This window comes from Sebastes umbrosus, chromosome 3 (assembly GCF_015220745.1).
Source record: "Sebastes umbrosus isolate fSebUmb1 chromosome 3, fSebUmb1.pri, whole genome shotgun sequence".
Lineage (NCBI taxonomy): Eukaryota > Metazoa > Chordata > Actinopteri > Perciformes > Sebastidae > Sebastes > Sebastes umbrosus.
This window is the reverse complement of record NC_051271.1, coordinates 5748424-5770911: the sequence shown is the minus strand read 5'-3', so window position 1 is coordinate 5770911 and position 22488 is coordinate 5748424. Positions and strand designations below refer to the sequence as shown.

Sequence of the window (22488 nt, the reverse complement as noted above, 5' to 3'; positions counted from 1 at the left end):
AAGAATAATTTGAAGTTTTGTATGTGTTGAGATTTCTCAGCTGAATGGAGGGAAGTACATTCTTGTAATGACGAGAATGACATTAGACACAAGTGGTTTGAATAGCCATTTTAAAGCAAAAGCATTCAGAGAGGAGCTGCGAGAGGCTTTTTGAATGCGATGTGGAAGGTTACAATGGCAGGAAGAAAAGATGAATGAGTGAATGAAAGCGAGGGAGATGTGAATACCTCCAGTCACACGCAGTCAATTGGCTGCCTCACTGTCACTAATTTCCTTATCTCCCAGCGATTTTCTCTTTCTCCCTTTCATCCCTTCTTTGTCAGCCAGTCTCTGCTCATTCCATTATACTGTGCAGGGCTCTGGGGTTGATATATGAGTGCTCCATAGAGGGGACTTGGACATGAGTGACTGCTGGACATACATCACACACATCACTCACACATACACTCTTTGGTCAAAGCCATGAAAGGGAGCTTTGAGTAGGGCTGCTGGGCTGACAACACACAACTCAATTAGAAGTCAGAAAGAAATGCAAGTAGAGTGAATGCCAACAGAGATAGGATGGTGGAGGGGTTAAGGGAAAGTGAGTGAGAGGAAGGGAGATATGTAGGTAATGCTAAAGACAGAGATACACTAGAGGTGCAAGGTGGGATGGAGGGTGCTTGCTGCTAACACTTTAGCATATGGTGTGTTAAATGAAAGACTGTGCTAACAATCTATTATATTAGATTGTGCTTTGTGGTCTCCATGGTGACTCCAGCATGCAAGTAATCCACTCACGTATTTGCATTGACTTAAAATGAAAATTATGCCTTTGCGGCCAGTATGCATAAATTAATCCTAGTGTCAATAGTGAACCAGTTTCACAAAAACTTTGCTTTTAGTGGGTTTATTTCTTTAAACTCAGAAAACAGTAAAAGTACATGAAGATAGGAGGGATGATGTCTCCATACCAGACTCTCTGTTCTTGAGACCTAAAAAACAAAAGTAAAATAACAAATCCCATGTACTTCAACATACACTCCTTTATTACCATTTTCATGCTGGTTTTGTGAGGAAGATTACAAGATTACATCATAACGTAAATCAATTGCACCTTCCGTTAACGTTAGCTGTTAGCTCCGTGCAGGACTGTTTTGCTTACCGGCTGCTAACATCCTGCCGATTTCAACAAGGATGTGTTGTTCACAATGTAGCATTATCGGGGATAAAATAGGGTGCGTCCCCTGGATGTGTTGATAGTGAGTTTACTGTGTCCTAAGCACATTTTCTATCGTCGACGGGACGCCGTGAGTCTGGAGCCCTGGCGGTGCCTATATAGTTCCTGCGCTACTGTAGAAAAACGAGTACCGTTCACGTTTTCAGAATTTTGACATGGACTTGGTACCAAAGTATTGGTTCTTGTGACATCCCGAGTACACATGAACTCAGGTACAGATCAATGAACCGTGCCCGAGTAAAGTACGGAGCGTTCACACCAATCAAACAAATTGGACTTTGGAGACAAGTGTACTCGGATCCGGGCCCGGGTCCCTGATGTGAAAGCACCCTTAACCGCTCTCACACCAGGACTCAATTTTAACTGCCAGTGTTAAAGTAGTTGTATAGTCATGTATTTAGCCTGTGTGTGTGTATGTGTATGTGTGTGTATGTGTGTGTATGTGTGTGCGTGTGTGTGTGTGTGTGTGTGTTCAGTATTAATGTGTGCTGGGGGGTTGGTGATGATGGAGGAGGCTCGCTCACTGAGCAGGGTCATAAAGCCTGTGTGCTGATTCTGTCACCAGGAAAGATTTACTCACACACATACACACACAAGCATGTGACGCTCTTCCAGCAGGCGTCCATCACATCTCTCACAGCGTGCCTGCCCTTGGAAATTGTCTCCCCCCCTTCTCCATGTGATTCCTTCCTATATTTCCCTCTCTTTAAGTGCCACTATCTCATAAACACACACACACACACATAAATGCATGCAAGCCGTCTATACCATTGTTCTACCCCCTCTAAGAAATAACACAGTAGGAGATAGGGAGTTATTTTCTCGTCCTTTTTTCAAAGTCACAGCACTTATCTTCTCCACCGTAACAACCCACACACACAAATTCCTCAGCATAACTCCCTTTCTGGCTCTCACTCTCCGTCCTTCCTGCCGATCATCGTGTTCCAGGGTCTGTAACTGAAGTATGACGTCCCTTTGTTGAAACACTGTCACCACATCACTAGCTTTATTTACACAGTGATTTAGCAGAGTGAAGACTTCTTCAGCGCACCAAACGCTTTGCAATAGCTTTCAATCCAAGAGTTGACTGTGTGTGACAGTGGAGCTGCGAGTTGACATGTTTTTTTTATTTTTTTTTGTGGTTGCATAACTTAGATAAACAGGCCTGTATTTCGAGGATTTCTCTAGGAAGCCTCCAAGTGGGTTACATGTCTTAAATGCAGTATTAGATGGTGGCATGCGTTGACCTTCAAAAGATGAATTTATTTAATATAATTTATTCATTTCAGAAATTATTATTTTAGTTCCTTTCAAGCCATCCCTTGTCTGGAACATTATATGATGTTGAATGTTCTCCTTCGCCATTGGCATTGCGTAAAATGCACCATTATGTTAATCAGTGATAACTGACTCCCACAGTGATAATGAAGTTAACACATCCTGTTCCTATTTTCCTATTTGCTATAATTATTAATCATATGCACACAACTGACAACTTCAGATTGTTTAATTAATCAAACATTGATGTTTAATTGTGAAATACATATTTGATGAATGATGTTTTTGTAGAATGAAAGCATCTTTCTGTTGTGTAATCTGATACGGTACCACCTACACACCACACCAGGAAACAGCATACTCACTCATCAGCCTCTGTTGTGAGTTTCAAAGAGTTGTAAAAGGCAGGCTGCATCGCCAGCAAACTCTCTCTCTCTCTCTCCGTGATGCTTTCCATCTATCTCTTCAGGAGGAGGAAAAACCTGAGCTCAAGTCTGTTGTTGTTGTTGGCGGAGTTTAACGGTGGCGTCTTTTTGATTGACAGATACTGACTCAGCGGGAGGCAGCATGCCAGCGAGAAAGAGAGGGAGGGAGTGAGGGAGGCTGAGGAAAGGATGTCAACGATATTGGAAGAGCAAGAATGGGGCTGAAACAGAATTCAAGGGGAGATAGACAAACACATTATGACAGAGAGAGAAACAGAAAGAAAGAGGGCAAAGAGAAACCGTTAACCACAGGACGGCACTACATGTATAGGCAGCACTTAACAGCAGTGGTATTGTGCAAATGCTCACAAAGACTCACACATAATGACAAACGATTTGCACTGCATGCATAAATGAACATATGTGATTCATATGAGGATGCTGTGCCAATACCATACTGCCATTGTGTTGTTAAATCTATGCGTGATGCATGCATGGTTGGAGCATGTGGCAGCAACAGGCCTCTCCATGGTGTAGACATGTTAATTTAAATAGCTGCTGTACAGCAAGGGGCTGACTATAATACAGAACTGAGCATCTAAACACCATATGAACACGTTTTGTTGTGCAGATTGGTCACTTTGTTAACATGTTAACTGACATTGAATGAAGAATTTTTAGCGATTAATGCCATCGGTTAAACGGTTAAAATACATATTAAAAGTTAAATAAAAAGCTGAGCAAAACTCAGGAGCGGCTTCTTACTTAAAGAGAATAGATGGTCCGCCTTAACAGTCCACCTTAAGTGAGTTTGAGCCGGTGCTGCAAGACACAGGAAATTGGTTTGAGTCTTGAGGAGTTGTAACATTTATTCACTGACAAATAAACTGTACACAAACTGCTACAGCTACGTTCACAGCTATAACGCTACTGACAACCCCACACTCACCGACCGCCACACACACGCGGCCCGCCGGACACTCGGTGTGTGTGTGACAACGGCGAGCACAATACAAAATACATGCAGCATCGTGGCTGCTACAGTAACTCTCCCGGACGGGTGAACTAGGGGACTCAGTTGTCTGTTGTGCTCATACACTGCTGCAGGAGGTAAATGAAGGATTTAACCTTTTTGTGCATCGGCTTATCGTTACAGCTGGGCGGCTTGTGAAGCACTACAACCACAGCACCACATGCAACGCATTATTCTGGTCGGTTAACGGTTAATAATCGGTTAATGAGGGTCGGCTATCAGTAAATTCTAAATTTGCATCCCTACTCGCGATATTAGAAGAGTAGATGTTGTTTCAGCTCTATGGAGAGCTCCTTGTTGTCCAGCACTGTGTTGATGACGGAGCTGTCCTTGGTGCTGAAATACTGCTGTGAACCAGCACTGGTAATGTTATGCAGTATTTATCATTGTGACTCTGAACACTGTTTAAACAAAAGTGCTACAAGTTAATACTCACCAAAGTGTTAACATATGATCTGCTTATTTTACTCTTATTGAACAGATTATCACCATACCACCCCTTTTTTTTACTGGCTGTACACTCAGAATACAGAAATAGAAGACATCCACACAGAAAATATTACAGTATAAATGTCATGGTGTGTCATGATGAAAAGGCATCAAGTGTACCGGGGAAACCACAGTCTTTACAAACCAACAAGAGAGAAGCATGATGAATGCCAAGCCTCCTAAAGTAGAATTCATAGCCACAGCCCATCCAGGTACTGTAGTTACTGAGTCCAGCCATCAGTCTCACTTTGCTCCTGCTAGCATTACAAAACTGTCATTCCTCAATAATTTACAGGCGGGTGACAGCAGAACAGACTGTATAAACTCCGATTGCAAGGCTGGAGGTGTAGCGATGTCATTATTTTGACAGCCAAGCAGACTAGACGCTTTTATATCCTTTAAAATATTTAAGAAAACGTGTTCTTTTAATTATGATGATGAGTTAGTGGGTACCTCAGTTTTCTTTTTTTTTCTTGCTTAGCTCCACCTCTATAATGCAACTAGAATTTAATCTAAAAATACTTCTCTATTGTCCATCTATTGTGTTGTTTGCTCAAGGTTTCCTTCTGATAGTAGGTATAAGCGAGTGCTTGCTTGCCAGGATGCACCCAGGTCTGCTGTTGAAAAGTGGCAAAATATGACAGCAATTTTCAACCAATTTTGAGCAACCAAGCAGTTTAAAAACCAATTCATCCTTCCACTACCTACTGAGGCAGTAGCAGTGTGTGACTGGATAATACCATGCGGTGGCTACTGGTCCATAGTTAGGAAGCTTTCCCACTAAACAGGTTTGGGCCCAGTGTGGGCAGTGAACCTGCCAATCAAACAACAACATCAGGACCTCTATTTTCCCTTTGATTTACCTGCTTTTCCCCCACTCTTTATACTGGATCCCTCTCTCATCTGGCCTCTATCGTTTTCCCTCTCCATTTCCATCATCCACTAATTAGTCTCGCGGGTCCTGAAAAAACGAAAGACATCATTGGACGGAGATAAATCTAGACAGAGACAAATGAGAACAACTTTTCACTCCGGAGCCTCTATAAATAGAGACAGTAGTAGTAGAAAGCAGCCCCTTTAGCACCAAAGCAGACTTTCAACAAACACCAACATCAGATGAACACGCTGATGGAGGAGGCTGTACCCTTCAGAAAGACCACAGTGTAGCGTGTTTGTTTAAACAGCTTAAAACAACCCGTGTTTTAGTTTAGTGCCAAAGCATGAAGCCAAAAAGTGTGAGGAGGTAGGAGTGGATGGATCGGCGTACAAAGCATTCATCTTCAAAAGTAAAGGAGAACAGGGTTCCAATCCTGCCTCCAACCAACAGTCAACTTGTTTTTCTTTAAACATGAATCATTCTCTGGCTTTAAAGCTGCAGTAGGCAGAACATTGTTGGCATCATTGGGCAAAAATGTCATAATTCCCTTTCAGCATATTGTAATTCAAGTGTTCTGAGAGAGAGAAAACTAGACTTCTGCACCTCCTCATGGCTCTGTTTTCAGGCTTTAAAAAATCTAGACTCTGACGTGAGACTTTGGCCAATCACCGGTCTTCTCAGAGAGAGAGCGTTCCTATTGGCTGTTCATTCAACGGAGGCAGCTGTCAATCACTCTCAAACTTCGATCAAACGGTCAAACTAGGCAGCGCTGATCAAATAAAAATAAGAAAGTTTGCTACGGCTGGTGGGCGGTGCTTGTTACTTCCTGAACTTGATCTCAACATGGCTGCCGGGTCACAAAAGTTCTAATTTTACAGTTAAACAGTACACTACAAGATGTTTCTGAACACATTTGAGGCGGGAAATAAACATTACAGTAACAGAATATTGATTCATATTTGATCAGCGCTGCCTAGTTTGACCGTTCGATGGGAGTTCGCGAGTGATTGACAGCTGCTCAGAGACGGCAGGCTCCAGCTTGGCTCTGATTGGTTGTTTTCCTCCGGTCTGTGAAATCTTGCAAATGCCATTAGGAGCACCGGAGGACACCGAGGCGCATGTTGTTTTTTTTTTTAGATTACTTGTCTCATGCACTACTGACAGGATATAGTGACTGCTTTGTATTAACTTTTTTTTTAAATCATATTTTTGTCCAACTTACCTACTTCAGCTTTAAACAACCAGTACTGAAATATTGTATTCTATTTAAAAAAAAAATATGACATATAATACTATTTTAGACTTAGAAATCTGGAATTGAAAGGGTCACCAAAACAAGTCACAGGGATAAATACAAAATACTGTTATTATTTATGTTATGATGAAGTATTGTGACAAGTTTACTGTAGTTTTAGGCCACTATTGACTGCTCGTATTAAACACTGGGGCTTCACTGCATGGGTTGTCCTTTAAGGTCACTTAAGCCAAAGTTATACCTTCCACATTAGTGGGTCTGCTGGGGTACGCACAACGTCAACTTCGTCATCATCTGTGCAGATGTCAGTGTGGACCTGTACGCACAGCCACTGTGCTACAAATGGTAGCGTAGCAATCTACTGCGCATGTGTGGAGCGCGTTCTCCGAGCGGACAGTATAAACAGAACTACTTTGCATCCGTGGTGGCCGCAGCTGTCCGTGTACACGTCTACTGGGAGTATAAACGAGGCTTTAGACACAAAGGCCACCACACCACTACCCTATATTTCCTCTATCACTATCACACCTTGCTGTACTTTTTTACTCCTTTCCTTTTTTTGGTTTCTGTCATTCCCTCTAATGTTGCTATCCGTCTGTCCTCTCTGTCTGTCTGTCACAGGTTGTTTATATGGCGACAGCTGTTGTGCTTTTGGCTTAGATATATGTTTGGTGTGTGTGTGTGAGAGAGAGAGAGACAGCGAGAGAGAGCAAGAGTTATCCTTTTAAGTCTTCTCTTTTTACACTAGGCCTGCAGCAGAACCTCGTAAATCTGTTGGAATAGTGAACGCTTCGCTGCACTGGAGCCCTGTTTGTGTGTCTGTGTGTGTGTTCAAGTGTGTACGCATGCTTTGTTTGCCGATGTTCTTGTGTGTTTGCTGGTGCATGTAGCTGCAGTGTGATTTTTCTGTCTATACGTGTTTGCTTGTTGCTTGTGTGGCTTTTTTTTTGTGTGTGTACATGTGTGTTCGAGTTTCTCGGACTGTGTGCACGTGTGTGTGTGTTTGTGTGTGTAAGTGTGAGAGAGTGTGTGTGATCCATCCACTGGCTGAACACCTGAGTGCCCACAGTGACAGAGAGGGATGGCAGGCTGTCCAAACCAACAACCTACAGCCAACACAGAGCGCTCCCAATTCGGTTGGCTTAGTGTTTTATCACGCTGGCACAAACACTCCCTCACACACACACACACACACACACACACACACACACACACAGAAAACAAATGTACATGCGAGGGAACACCAACACTTTGTTGTATGTGTAAGTATTGACATGAAATCCCTTGTTGAGTTTTCCGTCACACACATTCACACACCTGCCCCCGTACAGTGTTGCAGGTGTTGCTTTTATTTGTGTATCTTAACATTTATTTGAGCCAAAGAACTGACTGTATCTACATAGAATAATGTGACAGTATATGATACATTTTTAAATATAATTTACCAAAATATGATTACAAAAGTTTAAAAAGTCCCTCATAAAGAAAATCAAATTAAACAAATAAATATGAATATTTAGAAATAGGGTCATGAAAGAGATATTTTTTTTATCGTCACAAAGAGCTGCTGCATTTAAACATGTTTTTTGAGCTGTAATCTAAATGATATGCCTGTATTGTGATGAAACACATCAATACTTGCGTTAATATTGACATTTCTTACCACAAAAAATGGCATTTCATGGGTTGAAATTGGCTCAACATGCCATCCACTGTTTTAAATCAGCTCTGCACCATGCGAGGGCGATGCTGACCTGGAGTCGACTGGTTGGGTCTTCAGTCATGAGATTTGTAAAGAAAAACAGAATGTTAACGCCCTCCCAGGTGTTTGGAAAGTGAGTCCAGCAGATGAGATGGACAAAAGTGATAAACAAACAACAGGGCTTTCATCCAGGAGACCTCTGTTCGTGTCCCGTGCGTTAAGTTTCACTTTCACTTTACTACCAGCTGTTCGTTCGTGTCCCGTGTTCACAACTTTCTGTTTCATTTTCAATTACAAACATAGTAGTTTTAAGCCCAATCATGATGTGTGTAAACCTAAATAAGTGGTTTTGTTGCCTAATCTTAAGCAAGTGTTTTTGTTTGATTCACAACGTTTAGCACGTTTTTACGGCGACTGTAAAGTGACGCCAAGGGGTCTGACAAGGCATCAGTACATGTCGAGTTGAGATGTGTTGGATGTACGTGTAGCAAGCAACTTTATTGGAGGTGTATAAAAAAAAGCTTAATCGAATTCCCCTGCAATTATTTCAATAGCTTTTCTCATAACAAGTTTGATTAAAAAACTGAGATGATTGTACAACCCTTTCAATTATCTTTATTGTTGTTTTTTTTGGGCATTTAGTTTCCACTCATACACAGCTAATTTTTTTAATGGGTTTTCAACTCAATAATTATTATTATTCATAGATTATTAGTGATGATTGCAAGAATGAGAACACTAGTTGTCTGGAGATAGAGGCGCCAAATTACGTTGAATAGCTGTGGAAGTCCTTGATCTTTAGGTAATACTTCAGCATAATAACATTTACTGTAGATAAGAAAGAATGTCCTGTGATTTATGAAGCCACTCTATTTTTCACCAAACTAGTTCCAACCATTTAATAAGTATATAATTGAATAGTAGGAACATCTAGTACTCATTTCTCAAAGAAATAATAACCTACATATGTACTTTATTTAGAAGCAGTACTCCCGAGGTGCAGTACTTTGTCACATCATTTATTGCATTACTTTTCCAATAACTAGCTCTGCCCTTAAAAACTGTTTTTTTTTCTCTGCTGTAATCTTTCTCTCTGTCTGTATAGTATAATGCATCCTATCCTATCTATCCCACATGTTGAAGTAGTGTCACATAATGATCTGAATGAACAAAACTGTAGCATTCAGTTAATACCACCTGTGTTTTCTATAATTTGCTGAAAACAAGTCAGATTTGAAGAAACAGTATTGAATATCGATGCAACATTTTGGCTCCCTCCGTTTTAAATCTACCAATATCATGTTCACTCTTATAAAAAACCCACAGTGGTTGATCTCTACCACTCAACTATGCATAGTAAATGCTCTCCATTGGAGCTCGCATTAAAGAGGCCGACAGAAAGAGAAACAGAGAGAATGTCAAGGCCATCAGAAGTGGAGCCGTATCGAAGCGGTGGTTATTGATTGAGTATAAGCAGATGAGAGGAGAGCCGGGCCGTGTGATGCCGGCTGACAGATACATTGGATCGCCCCCCCAGCGCTTCACGTATAGCAGCAGCACCAATCGGCCATGCCCGCATACTGATTACACTTTGATACCCATTTCAGCTATGAAGCGAAATCTAAAGCCGTCTGATTTTCTGACTTTGAGTCCATCCATCCATCTTTTTCATTCGTTATCCATCCATGCGTCCACGTCAGATCCAACCATATCCAGCCTTCTGTCAATTTCTCCGGCCTTCACATACATTATCAGGCAGCGCACACGTGTATCCTCGCCTCTCGCCTTCATCCAAGACGTCCGCCAAGCCGAATCAGACTTGACACATGCTTCACATCCCACATGCATTAACATTCAGTCAGCTGCATAATGAGAGAGGATGACACTGCATCAGTGTCCGCTTCTTCTGAAATGTCTCTCACCGGACATGTATGAGAAGCTTAATATTGCATCAGAACAGGAAGTGCCCACGGAGCTGCAATCACAGCAGGCGACTGAAACACTATTTGCGTTTTACATAGGCATCATTAAAATGATATCCAGACATATTGCTTCCAGCTTGAAACAAAACATGATCTCTTATCCTCTGCAAAGAACCCCCGTGACTTGTCATATGGGAGCACATTTGTGATTGATTTGTCATAATGACTTTGGAGAGTCTTTTTTTATTGTGAAATGGAGCTTTTGAAAGACAATCTCAAGTGATATCTCCTGTCCTCTCATGTCTCATTTCCTGTAGCTCTTAAAGTAATGCCATTTATTTTCGAGGGGTTGGGGGGGATAGATAACTCACATACATGGATCACAATCATATATTTTCCTCTCTTCTTCATTTTTCTCATTTGTCTCTTTCGTCTACTCCCTACTCTTCTTCATCTCCTCTCATCGTTTTCAGTTCCTCTTCATCTTCCCACCATCTAATCCTCAAAGTAAAGAGCTGAGCTTCAGTCTGGTGTCACATGAGGATACCGTGTGTGAGTGTGTTATAGTGTCTGCTCTTGTTTGGATGACTTTTAACCACCTTGTCATGTTGACATTTTTAATAGTGCTTATGTGGTCACTAACCAATATATGTTTTAAAATGTTGCACAATGTTAAAACGGTCTAAAAGGTGTTATGATTTCACAAATGTTGCGTTTTGGTCCTAAATGTGATTTCGGGGGCTTTTTTGTTCCGTAATGGGCTACTTTCCATTTTGCCGAGTTGCACATAGTCAGGCAAATTGCTGTGGTGAAAAAAGAAAATTATTACTATGATTAATTATTTTTTCTTCTGATCTGGAAGTCACAGTTCACCGACCTCTACGTGTTCCACCATACCACCAAACATCATTCCATTTATATACTGTATATACAGTCTAATTTAGAGTATTGGTTCTGCTGAGATCATTGTTTGATCACAGTTGACGGCATGCTGTAACGGTTACCATGGCGACGTGGCTCTAATAGCTGTTGTTTTTATGCCTGTCAAGACATTATGATGTTAATAAAGTTGGGTCATGCTGTGCAGGGCCTCCAGGCTTGTGGTGCACCATGGGATTGATTGATGACTCTGTTGTCAGTTCAATCTAAGAAATGCATTGGAAGAGGGAGGGAGGGAGGGAGGGGTGAGGGTAGGACAGAAGGCGGGAGGGAGGAAAAAGGGGGGTAACAAAATGGATTGGTTAAGAACAGAGAGCGGAAAGGAAGAAAGAAATGAGGTGAGTGAGGAAAGCAGGAGTAGAAGGAATGTGGAGATGGAGAGAAGTAATATGGTGATGGAGGGGTAGGTTGGAGGGCAAGGACAGGAGGATGCTTTAGATCTGAATTAAGATGGAAGGTTAATGACTGAAAAGAAAGATAGAAATGATATTGACAAATATAGATGGAATGAAATAGGAATGGAGGGAAAGGAAGAGAGCCGGGGGAAGTAGTGAGACGTGAGGAAAGGGTGACGAAGGGCAGGGAGCGGGGCGTTTTTCTGTAACAAAAGGCAGTGTGAAAAAAAAGTATGACAAATATGATACATGAATCTGGGGAACTATGGGGGAGGAGAAAATCATATTTTGTCAAGATGCTGAGCTGGATTGATAACCACGCATAGCTGTGAGTGAAATGAGTCACAAATACATAAGAAAAACAAAAACGTGAGTCAGAATGAAGTCACAAAAGTGGCCGCACACAATCAGGGCTGTTGTAATAACCGCAATATTGACAAGCCAAATGTTCACATTTTTTCTTTTTTGAATTCTTTGTAATGGGAGTGCCGCATTTTGACGCTACAAACGGCAGCAGCGTGATGAGGTGCTGAGCGTCTATTCTGCGCTTAGCGCTGCAAATATGGTGTTGTTTTCTGGTCGTCGTTGATAATTGAATAATGGTTAACTTTGGGTAAAACTCTACTGCACATATATACCGGTGGATCCATCCTATCTCCTTACGTGCTTCAGTCTTCGCTTCATCCAGAGCAAATACTCTGCCTTTGATATTCCGTATCATACTGTAGCAACCAGACGCAAACCGATGCCCTTCTTTGTTCTGCATTCAACAATAAACAAAGCTAAATAAAGCTTATTTAAACAGAACTAAAATCAGGATGAAATAAAGTAATTTCCCCCAAAAAAAGCAATACACATATCGCGCTGTTGAGCCAATCATTATCACTGCAAGGGCAATTCCTTCACCACGACATCCCTACACACAATCTAGACGTGACACTGAATTCAGTATTTCAATGCCACTAGTGGATATTTATTACTATTTGTCGTTACCCGCTAAAAAAAGGACAAATTCTTTATATGTGAAAACCTATTTTAAAACCTACTTGGCAACAAAACTATTTCTGACTCTGGAAAAAAAAAGAAAGAGGAATAGCTTTTTGTTTTCATTGTTTACATCGGTTCCTCGGCTGATTCACATTCTTGCCCTTTTGAAACACCCATGCAAAAACACCCACCCACGCACACACACAGATATATGTGCACCTATTGATTCCCACTGTTGATACATGCAGAGAAAATGGTTAGCATTCTAGGGCACCACAGAAAACTCCAGTATACACACACACACAGCAAACATAACCGCACACACACACACACACTCTGCTATTGATTCAGTGTGGACGCCGAATACTGAGATACAATTATCACCAGCCCATTCCAACGCTCTAGTCCACAGCACTGCTATTGATTCATCTGCATTGTATCTGAGCAGACGGAACAGGTGCTCCCAAAAAAGTGCAACAGATGAACCAGCTGAGAACATTGCAGGAGAATTTCCTTCACTGTGAAAAGAGAAAACAACATCAATCCATTTGCCCACTTGACAATCAACAAACCCTTTCCAGCTGGCATTAATATGTGTCTCGTATCCAGCTTGTGCCTGGAAATAAATTAATTGGATTGCATTGAGACCGAATATGGAATGCATATTCGGTCTGCCAGGAAAGCAGATTGTGATATATATCATATCCTTGCATCGCCTCCCTTTACGTCTGATATTAAAAGCTGTGTTTTTCTTGTTCTCCGTTTAAAAATATATATACAGTATATTGCTATTCACTCTTCATAGTTAATGCAGCCAAACGTATTTTATGTGTATCTCCGGGGATGTTTTGGGTGATTGAGTCTTCACTGCATCTTGGGTGCATTTCCGCCTGGATTTGACGTGTTTGGGCTCCGCCTTATCAAAGTCCAGTTACCTAGAATCTCTGTTAAGTCAGGTGTAAAATGTCTCCTGAAGTGTGAGGGAAAACCACTGAGTTAGATTCTGTAACACACCATCAGACTGTAGGACTGGTCAGACTGGTATTGTTAGTGAGACCATTAGTTTTTAGTTGATTATTCTAGGATTTTCACATGAAAGGTTGAGATATGTTGGTCTCGGTTTGATACATTAATTAATTATTTGAAATACATTGTGAAAGTGTATCAGTGCATAAACATGATATAAGTATATTATTGTTATTCCCATGCTCTATTATGTTTCATAAGTTGTTGCAGCAATTTTGGGGTTGATACCATTTGTTACACACATTTGGTGCTAAATTTAACCATTTTTTACCACTCAAGAATTGATAGAAATGATCAATAATCCCTCCAAAATACCAAATTAAGACACCAAGACCTTGAGGAACACCATAGAAAAAGCCATGCTGTGATTTGGTATCAAAAACGTTTGACATTTGGAGGTATCTGCAAGAATTGCATTTTTCGGCGATTGGATGTCGAGCACTTCTGTTGTGTCAACTGCTCAGAAACCCCCTTATTGTCAATCTAGCCAGAAAACTCTTCCATGCTCTGAAAGATCTAGGTCTCTAGTTTGTGGCTGTGAAGTTTAATGAGGCTGTGATTATCCTAGAGGTCACCACAGCTCATTTTATACAGTGAGGTCAAGTTTTAAAAAATGGTCTCACTACAATGAAATGGCTACAATGGGGACTAACATCATCACACATAAATACAGTTGGGTTCATTGGATCTACAAGAGTCTCAGCTTCATAGTCATACCCAATTTATGTAATTCAAGACTGTTTAGGGACCCCAGTATGCAGAAATATTCAAATACACCATTTTAGTATAGGCGAAAATAACACATTCAATTCAATTAAATTTATTTTTTATATAGCGTCAAATCACAACAGAAGTTATCTCAAGACATTTGTACTGCATGCAAGAAACTGCATGTGATCATCATAAAGTGGGCATGTCTGTAAAGGGGAGACTCGTGGGTACCCATAGAACCCATTTACATTCACATATCTTGAGGTCAGAGGTCAAGGGACCCCTTTGAATATCGCCATGCTAGTTTTTCCTCGCCAAAATTTATAATTTATTTATTTAACGTTGTTCCCGACTAGCTAGATGGGCAGTCTGAGAGTTTTAATGGCTTAATATCATAAAAGGTATTGCAGTTTTTCAAAAACACCCCGGAGAAATCCCCGGAGAACCCAGAGAACACCCACGCTAACACGGGGAGAACGTGCAAACTCCACACAGAAGGGCCCCGAGCCTGGTTTGAACCTGTGACCCTCTTGCTGTGAAGCAGCGGTACTAACCACTGCCCCTTCAGTATCCTCGGTCAGATTATATATCCCCACAAAATCGACACACAACGATCTCAAAACTCCTAGCAATAGTGACATTTTGAAGTTTTGAAGGTGTTTATGCGTCGTCATAACATCAATAGCTCAATAAGACCTCGGGCTTTGCTTTTCTGAGAAACGGGACCCATGTGGAGACGCAGATTAAAGATTGATATTTGCTTCTGAGACTCTTCCACTGAAAACCCAACAAAAGTTGAACAGGCCAAGTCTGCGTTTTCTTTTCTTTTCTTTTTTTTTTTTTCCTGCAGGCAAAGCAAGAGTCAGCATTTTTGTTTCCCATCAAGGCTTGTTGGTATCATCATGTGAGACTATATGGAGAAGAAGCATTGCAGGGGGGGAAAAAATCAACAGTCAGTGAGGTGTTAAGGTCATGCAGCCTCAGCAAATAAAGACATAATGTGTGTGTGAGAGAGAGACTGATAAAGAGGGAGAGAGGTGCAGAATGGAGATAGGAAGTGAATTAGGGAGCGAGAGAGAGAGAGTTAGAGGTAGAGAGAGCGAGGTGAAGAGAGTGAGAGGGAGTTAGAGAGTCCGAGATGGACAGAGATAGTAGTGCCTTGCAGCCAGTGTCCATATCTCTTGCCACCAATGACTCCTCCTACTGCACTACAACTAATGGACTCAGTCCTCCTCTGCCGTCTTATCTTCCCCTTCTCACTCTTTCTCTCTCTCTCTCTCTCTCTCTCCATCCTCCCTTTCTACCTCTTACTACTTGATGCCGTGCTATCTCTCCACTTCACCGCGCCGCCTCTATCTCATTTTTATCATGCCTTGGTCTTTCTCCTTTCTAACACTCGCCCCTGCTTTCTCTCTCTTCCAAACTCGTTCAGTGTCTCCTGCTTTTCCTCTGTCTTTCTCTCTTTTTCTTAGTTGTTCTGCTTGTTCTCTTTGTTTTCACCTGTTTAATACCTTCTCCATCCTCCCCACCGCCGTGACTAAAACTTTGTCTGCACTGCACGGATGAAAAAAGGGAAGAATAAACTGTTTCTCTCTCTCGTTTATCCTTCAAATCTTCCCTGCGATGCTTATCTAGTATCTGCGCAGAGATGAACAATTGCATATTTTCATAAAAGGAAGACTTGCTAAGTGAATGAAACTACTAAGTAACTTCAGTTGATAAATGGCAACGATGCTGGTGACTCCGGCCTCTTTATTCAGAATTAATAAACTCTATATTATTCACTCAAAACCGTGTTAGACAGATGGAAATGTAAGAGAAATGTCTATTAACAATAAATGTGATTCTTACGTATAGTCTTCATATCTGTGTCCCTCTCAGATGACCCAGGAGCAGTATATCCTCGCGGCCCAGCCCAACCCGCTCCACCAGCGGGGGGCGTCGGTGTGCGGCGCCCAGGTTTACCCAGCAGTGGGAATCTACGGCTGGAGGAAGAGATGCCTGTACTTCTTCATCCTCCTCCTCCTCGTCACCATGATCGTCAACCTGGCACTGACCATCTGGATCCTCAAAGTCATGAACTTCACTCCGGTAAGAGGCGTGTGTGTGTGTGCATGTGTCATTTAAATGCCAGGGTGTTATACGGTTCTGTGTTTATGTGGGACTTTATGTGAGAAAGAGGGGGTTTAAAAGGTTTGCTGTAATGTAATGCAACATGGGAGTGATGATAAAATCAACAGAGGTCCAATAGGAGTGTGTGTGTGTGTGTGTTTTCACACACCTACACATCTGTAAGTGTGTATACTACAGTTGCATCAATATATGAAGCAGATGTTGTCCTTTTATTTAAAATGATCATTCTCAATTATTATTGTCCACTAATGATGGATAAGGATATTTTACAGTTTAACAGTAAACTTTATTATCCAACATTACATCAGTGCACTGAAACCGTAAACTTCACTAGGAATTAGATCATTATAAATAACTATAAATAGAATAAATGGCCAGTCATCAAAAGCCAGGTGCTCAGAATACAAGAGAGAAACAAAAAAGAGAAAATGAACAATTTCTGATATATTGCATCACTGGGAGTATGCATTGCAGTTTGTTGACATACTTTGACCTCAGCGAGACGGTCGCATGGCTGCTCCTCCCAAACGCAGGTGGCGACTCCGCTCTGTAGCCGCTCTTGATTGGCGTGTAGCGCTGATCCAGAGGGGTTATCCCCTTGTGGTGCAGCCAATATGTTGATGGAAGTCAGGCATAAGCGACCTGCGTGCAGTCAGTGCACGAGCAAGACTCACGGCGGGCCTAACTGACTGTGCTAGCAAACTACAGCTGGATAGCTAGTCGCTAACACAGCAAACAGATGTGATAAACATGAGTAACATACCGGTTTAAAGGGACAGTATGATATCTGGGTTATATTGAAAACTGATTAGTGCAAATGTTAGTGTTTGTAATGTAATGTGTCTGCTCAGAACATGCTGGTTTATTATTATGCTGGTAATTGTCATTTTTGTGCTGGTTTATAACTTTAAACCATTAGTGAGTTCGTTGTTACATTTATTAACCACATTCGGAGAGGATTTGAATTGCTGTTTTTTTCTCAATTTTTATGATTTTGGTGCTGGTGATTTTCCTTTGGTACTGGCTAAAACCTTTTTGGGGGGCGCCAGAAATGTCTCCATGCAGGAAAAAAACCCTGTCATTAGTCAAATTGTCACTAAACTGATTAGTAATTACAAACTGTATATTCTATTGTAATCTCCATACATATGTAATAATGTGCTTTTCCTGTCTGTATTTTTCTTCTTCATGTTAATATTCTCATGGATTTTTTTGTGTGCACCCATTCAAGACCATGTTTCTAGAAACACGACCAATTTTTTAAATTTTTTTATATTTTTTTTTTATTTGATCCCTCTATATAATATTTTGAGCCTTGTCCAAATTAAGACTCCCATTATAAAATGAGATTTCTCTACAGTTCTTTGTTGAACAACGGGGTGTTACACATTTTTCATATTGCCCGGCCGCTTTGCTCTGCCACTCAGGCTCTCCAGTGGTCTTGGTTTAGCATAGTTTTTTTGTTTCCCTGCCTAGTATAACCTGTGTTTACATTTAACTAATAAAGACCTCTAGTGGATGTGTGAATTACTACATGTCTGTCAAGAGCAAAAGGCAGGAGTGATGTAACATGTTATAGAGCCTCAAATCTTTGGTCGGTAGTGGTTCAATTTCTGCCGCCAGTCAAGTTTTTTGCTTTTGTTTTGACCCACGAGTGCCATAATTTGCGGGATCCTATTCAAACCATACCCGTAGCAGTGGCAGCAGTGATGGAGTGAAACACAGAAATCAGCTGAATCAGTCCACATTTGTATTCATCGGCTTCTCAATGTGGCTGACATCCTTTTTTTATGCTCTATTGCCCGCATTTTGTGATTTTAACTACGTCCTTATTTTCATTATGTTTGGATATTGCTTTTGATGTCCAGGCTGTGCCTCCTTTCTCTCTGCTCTGTAAGCACCTCTTTTGGGAATCACTTTGATACACAATGGTTTTGTGCTTTTAAAATGCCAAATAAGTACATTTGGCTTGACTGATTGGGGGAACAGCCGCTGTAGGAAATACTATATAGTTATTAGTTTTGCTCTGAACACTGGCACAAAATAGCAACAGGCCCTTTTAGGCCAAAAACATCTCTAGTCAGCTAGAGTGCTAGCCTCAGTGTGTGTTTATTCATCTCTTTTCAACCTAGACTTTCATCCAGGGGGTTACAGCACCCATACATCCAATATCCCTTATCGCCTTGGGGCTCAAGAAACTACACTGTGATAGTATGTATGCAAATGAGGCAGAAGTTGACCCCTGCAAACCTCTGGTAAAGCCTCCCCCACGTCATGCCATATGTTTCAATAAGCAACTTCACAATATGGGGGCAAAGACGGGGGGGAGACAACTAAATGTGCCTGAGGGGAGGAAGCCAGCTCTAAGCATGAAAGAGCAGAAGATATTTCAAAGTCTATATATACTGTGAGTGAAAAACAGAAACAGTAAAAGAGACCATGAGGGGTTATAAAGGCAGAAAAAAAGAAAACAGATAAAAGTGCATGAATAGAAGTATAGAAGTGAAAATAGATAAACAGTTTTTGTTTTATTCTATGTGAGTGAGTGTGATACATGAAACATTAATGAGAAAAATGCTACCAATAAGAATAAGGCCCATGCATTTTTCATAAATGTGCCAATCTGGCAATTTCAAAGTTATTGAATTTATGTTTATGTGAAGGATATAGGTCAGGGTGATTGATGGGTCTATAAGGGGTTGCATCCCGTTTATACTAGCTGTCGTCTTTGACATTTTTATTATTTGATCGTATGACTAAAATGTCTCCCTAATCTGAATCAACTGGTTTTCACCAAATAAAAATGCAGGAAGTGAACATTTTACAAATAATTACAATGGAATAAGAACTCCCTTTGTTGATTCTTTAACGAATAACACAATCTGAGTAGCATCCTTCAAAATATGTTTTTGCTATGGCAAAAAAAAGTTGCATTTCCACATATTTGTTCATTTGAGTTGCTATGAAAGGGATTTGAGAGTGAGTAAAAACAAATTAAAGCCTGCAAATGTGAAAATGGACTTGGCAAGAAAAAGAAGGACCTCAATATTCTAGAAGACACACAGATACTGAACAAAAGAAAAGAAAATAGAAAATACACATGACCTCTCTTGGACCCTGTTTTCTGTCAGCCGTCAGACTTTAGACTGCTTTTGAAATAAGTATCGTACAGATTAATATCCTGTGTGTTACCCTGCAAACAGCATCCCTCCAGTTGTCGAGCTTTTAATCCAGTGTCTTGCAGTGCTACACGGTGAAGTTTGAAAGAGAGTAGCTGGTGGAGCAGAGATCAGTATGGTCAACAGAGAAGGGAAAAACAAAGAAGCATAACAAAACAAAACCAAAAAAAAAAAAAGCAGTAAGACAGGCAGTGACAGGTTGAGGAAGATTGGATTGCTATGGAGGCCTGAAGGAAGGAAGGACATGGGGTGAGGATGACGGGTTGAAGAAGAGAGTGATGGATATGGAAGAGAACGCAGAGGGCTGATAGGGTTGAGGAAGTGTCTGTCTACATCTGGTTTAAATATAGTGTCTGAACATCCAGACTCAGCTTCTCCCTCCTGTCCTCGGCCTCTGAGGTCCTCAGAGACATGGAGAGGTGTCCATCTTACTGTCCCATGGAGAGGAAGTCAGTGGATAATGACTTGACAGACACAGTCTGGAGTTTGAGTAGTCGTGTGAGCGTTGTGAGTTTCTTCTTATCCCCCAAAACTACCTTCCTAAAACATGCCTCTATATAAAACCTGTATAGTGTTTGTAGGCAGCATGAGGTAGAGCATAATATGCAGTATTTACGAGAGAAACAATATCCTTTTATAGCTCAGAGTAAGTCACAAATTCCCAAAGTTAATATAACACTGTTAGGTGCTCCATATGTCATATGACCAAATAATGCATGTGGTCATTTAAGCTTAAATGTATCCCAGCATAATAACATTATTACCGCCTGAAAATAATATATTTCTGCTTTAATTTTGAAGCCACTGTGACCTCTCAGTGGCTGCTGCACACACGGTGATAATTGGTTGACGCTTCATCAGAAATGTCACATAGCAACTGTATTAGCATTTCAAAGAATGTTTACAGCTGTGTTTGACTGCATTAAACTGTAAAATAGACCTGAAGGAAAAAGACCGCAAGAGTGAGAAGAGTGGTGTTTCCACCAGAGCTATGTTGGTGAAGGTGGAACTGTTCATAATCAATCATCTATTAGCATAATTAACATTCCTGGTGGATAGTAAACAGTGAAACAAATGTAATCTTTATTAAACAAGCGTAACCTTTATGTATTCGTATCACAAATTCCAATTAAAAAAAAAAGTGGATAGACCTTTTTCACAGCAGACATTTTGACCTGAGAAGCACGGGTTGTAACTTAAAACATTAATTGCTGCATTGAATTGTAATAACTGCTGGAAGAGCTAACATTATGATTCATAAGTTCCACCTGTGTGCTCTGATGCTAGCAAGGTTATTAAAACTCAGGTTAGCGAGATTTATCCTGAAGGAAAAATGACATGTTAAGTAGAATATGGAGAGATTTTCAGCCTGGCTGTGAATTGGCAAGAATCTGGGAATACGATACATTGCACATTTTTTAATCTAATTTTAGGAAAACTTAGTATAAAGAACACACCACCATATTTTCTTTATGCAATCAAAACAGTGGGATCTGCATTTGCATTTATCACAGTCCCTGTAACATCCAACATCATTGCACTACTTCGAAAGGGCACATACACCGAGAGGGAGTTTCTCTTTGCTGACATTTGCATGTATACTATTAATTAAAAATGTAGACAGTTTGAGAATTGATACAATATCACAAAACAATATTGCAATATTCAATATTTTCTACATTTTCTTACACCCATAATTTTCACAGGAATGAAAAGAAACAAAACAAACAGGTGATGCTCATCAAGCAAACACGTCTCAGTTAAGTCCAAAATACGGAGACGGCTATCTGGTTCCCATTTCACAGCCGGTTCATTTAAAGAGGACCTATTATGCTTATTTTCTGGAGCATACTTGCATTTTGGCTTTCTACTAGAACATATTTCCGTGCTTTAATGTTCAAAAAACGCTTTACTTTTCTCAAACCGGCTGAGCTGCAGCACCTCTTTCCACCCCCATACCGAACCAAACTCTTCGAACTCCGCTCCAGCTCCGCTCTAACTAGATTTGTTTGAGGGCGTGCCAAACTAGCTGCTAGGCAGGTATTATGCAGATGTGTTACTTGGTGACATCACCACGTTACAGAAGTGTGCAGTGTTTCTGTTGAGGAAAGTAACTCCTTTTGGCGTGGACTTTGGGCTTTGTAACTTTGCAGACCGTTTACATGCACACAAGACTATATAACGCACTGATGGAAAGGGAAAAAGCACAATAGGTTCTCTTCAGCTCATTTTAGTTTAACTTGCATTTTTCAGTTAAACAACAGAAAACCAAAGAGAAACATGGAGTTCATGTCAGTAATAACATTACTGTAATACACTTCAACTGGGCCCTTTTGTCCTTTTCCCTAGTTTGGTTATGATTCTGTAACTCTTCAGAAGAGTGAATGGGTAAAGCTTACTTTTATCTAGAGTCTCATGATGGGCACAATACAGAGCAAACTGCTGGAGACTGAAGGCACCAGTCCCGTTTATCATGTGTTGAACAACATGATGAATTGACCAAAGTTCCTTGGAGACCTCTAATCGAGCTTTCACTTACGAATACTAAAAAGGCCGGCTCTCTCTCTTCTTTCACTCTCCTTTTACTCTCACTGTCTACATCTTTTCTGGCATGTTTTTGCTCACCACATAATTAATATATTCACATCCAATTGGGCTTTTTTGTATTTTCACTTTGCTGCACATTTGTTTTCTGTTGCAATCAACGCGAGTGCTGTTGTTTCATCCGAGGTGTCACTCTTGTGCGCCGTAGGACATTTGCATACAGTTATTTTTTCCCCATTTACTGCCGTTGCTCTGCTTGTTGCCACTTTGCACCTTCGCTCCTCTGACGCCTCTTTGTGTAGCAGATTTCCATCAGAAACATCCATTTGCCTTTCTGTCTGCTCAAATGCATATCTGAACATTACCGAAGACTT

The 22488-nt window shown here is 40.8% G+C and overlaps 1 protein-coding gene across 2 annotated transcripts in view; it reads left to right on the top strand.

Annotated features, from left to right (window-relative positions):
* LOC119486018 (zeta-sarcoglycan) overlaps nucleotides 1-22488 on the top strand; it is a 396811-nt gene that overhangs the window by 196421 nt on the left and 177902 nt on the right. For both annotated transcript variants that reach the window (XM_037765910.1, XM_037765911.1), the window contains exon 2: nucleotides 16140-16349. In XM_037765910.1, coding sequence (XP_037621838.1) covers nucleotides 16140-16349 — 210 coding nt within the window. The remainder of the gene's footprint in view (nucleotides 1-16139; nucleotides 16350-22488) is intronic.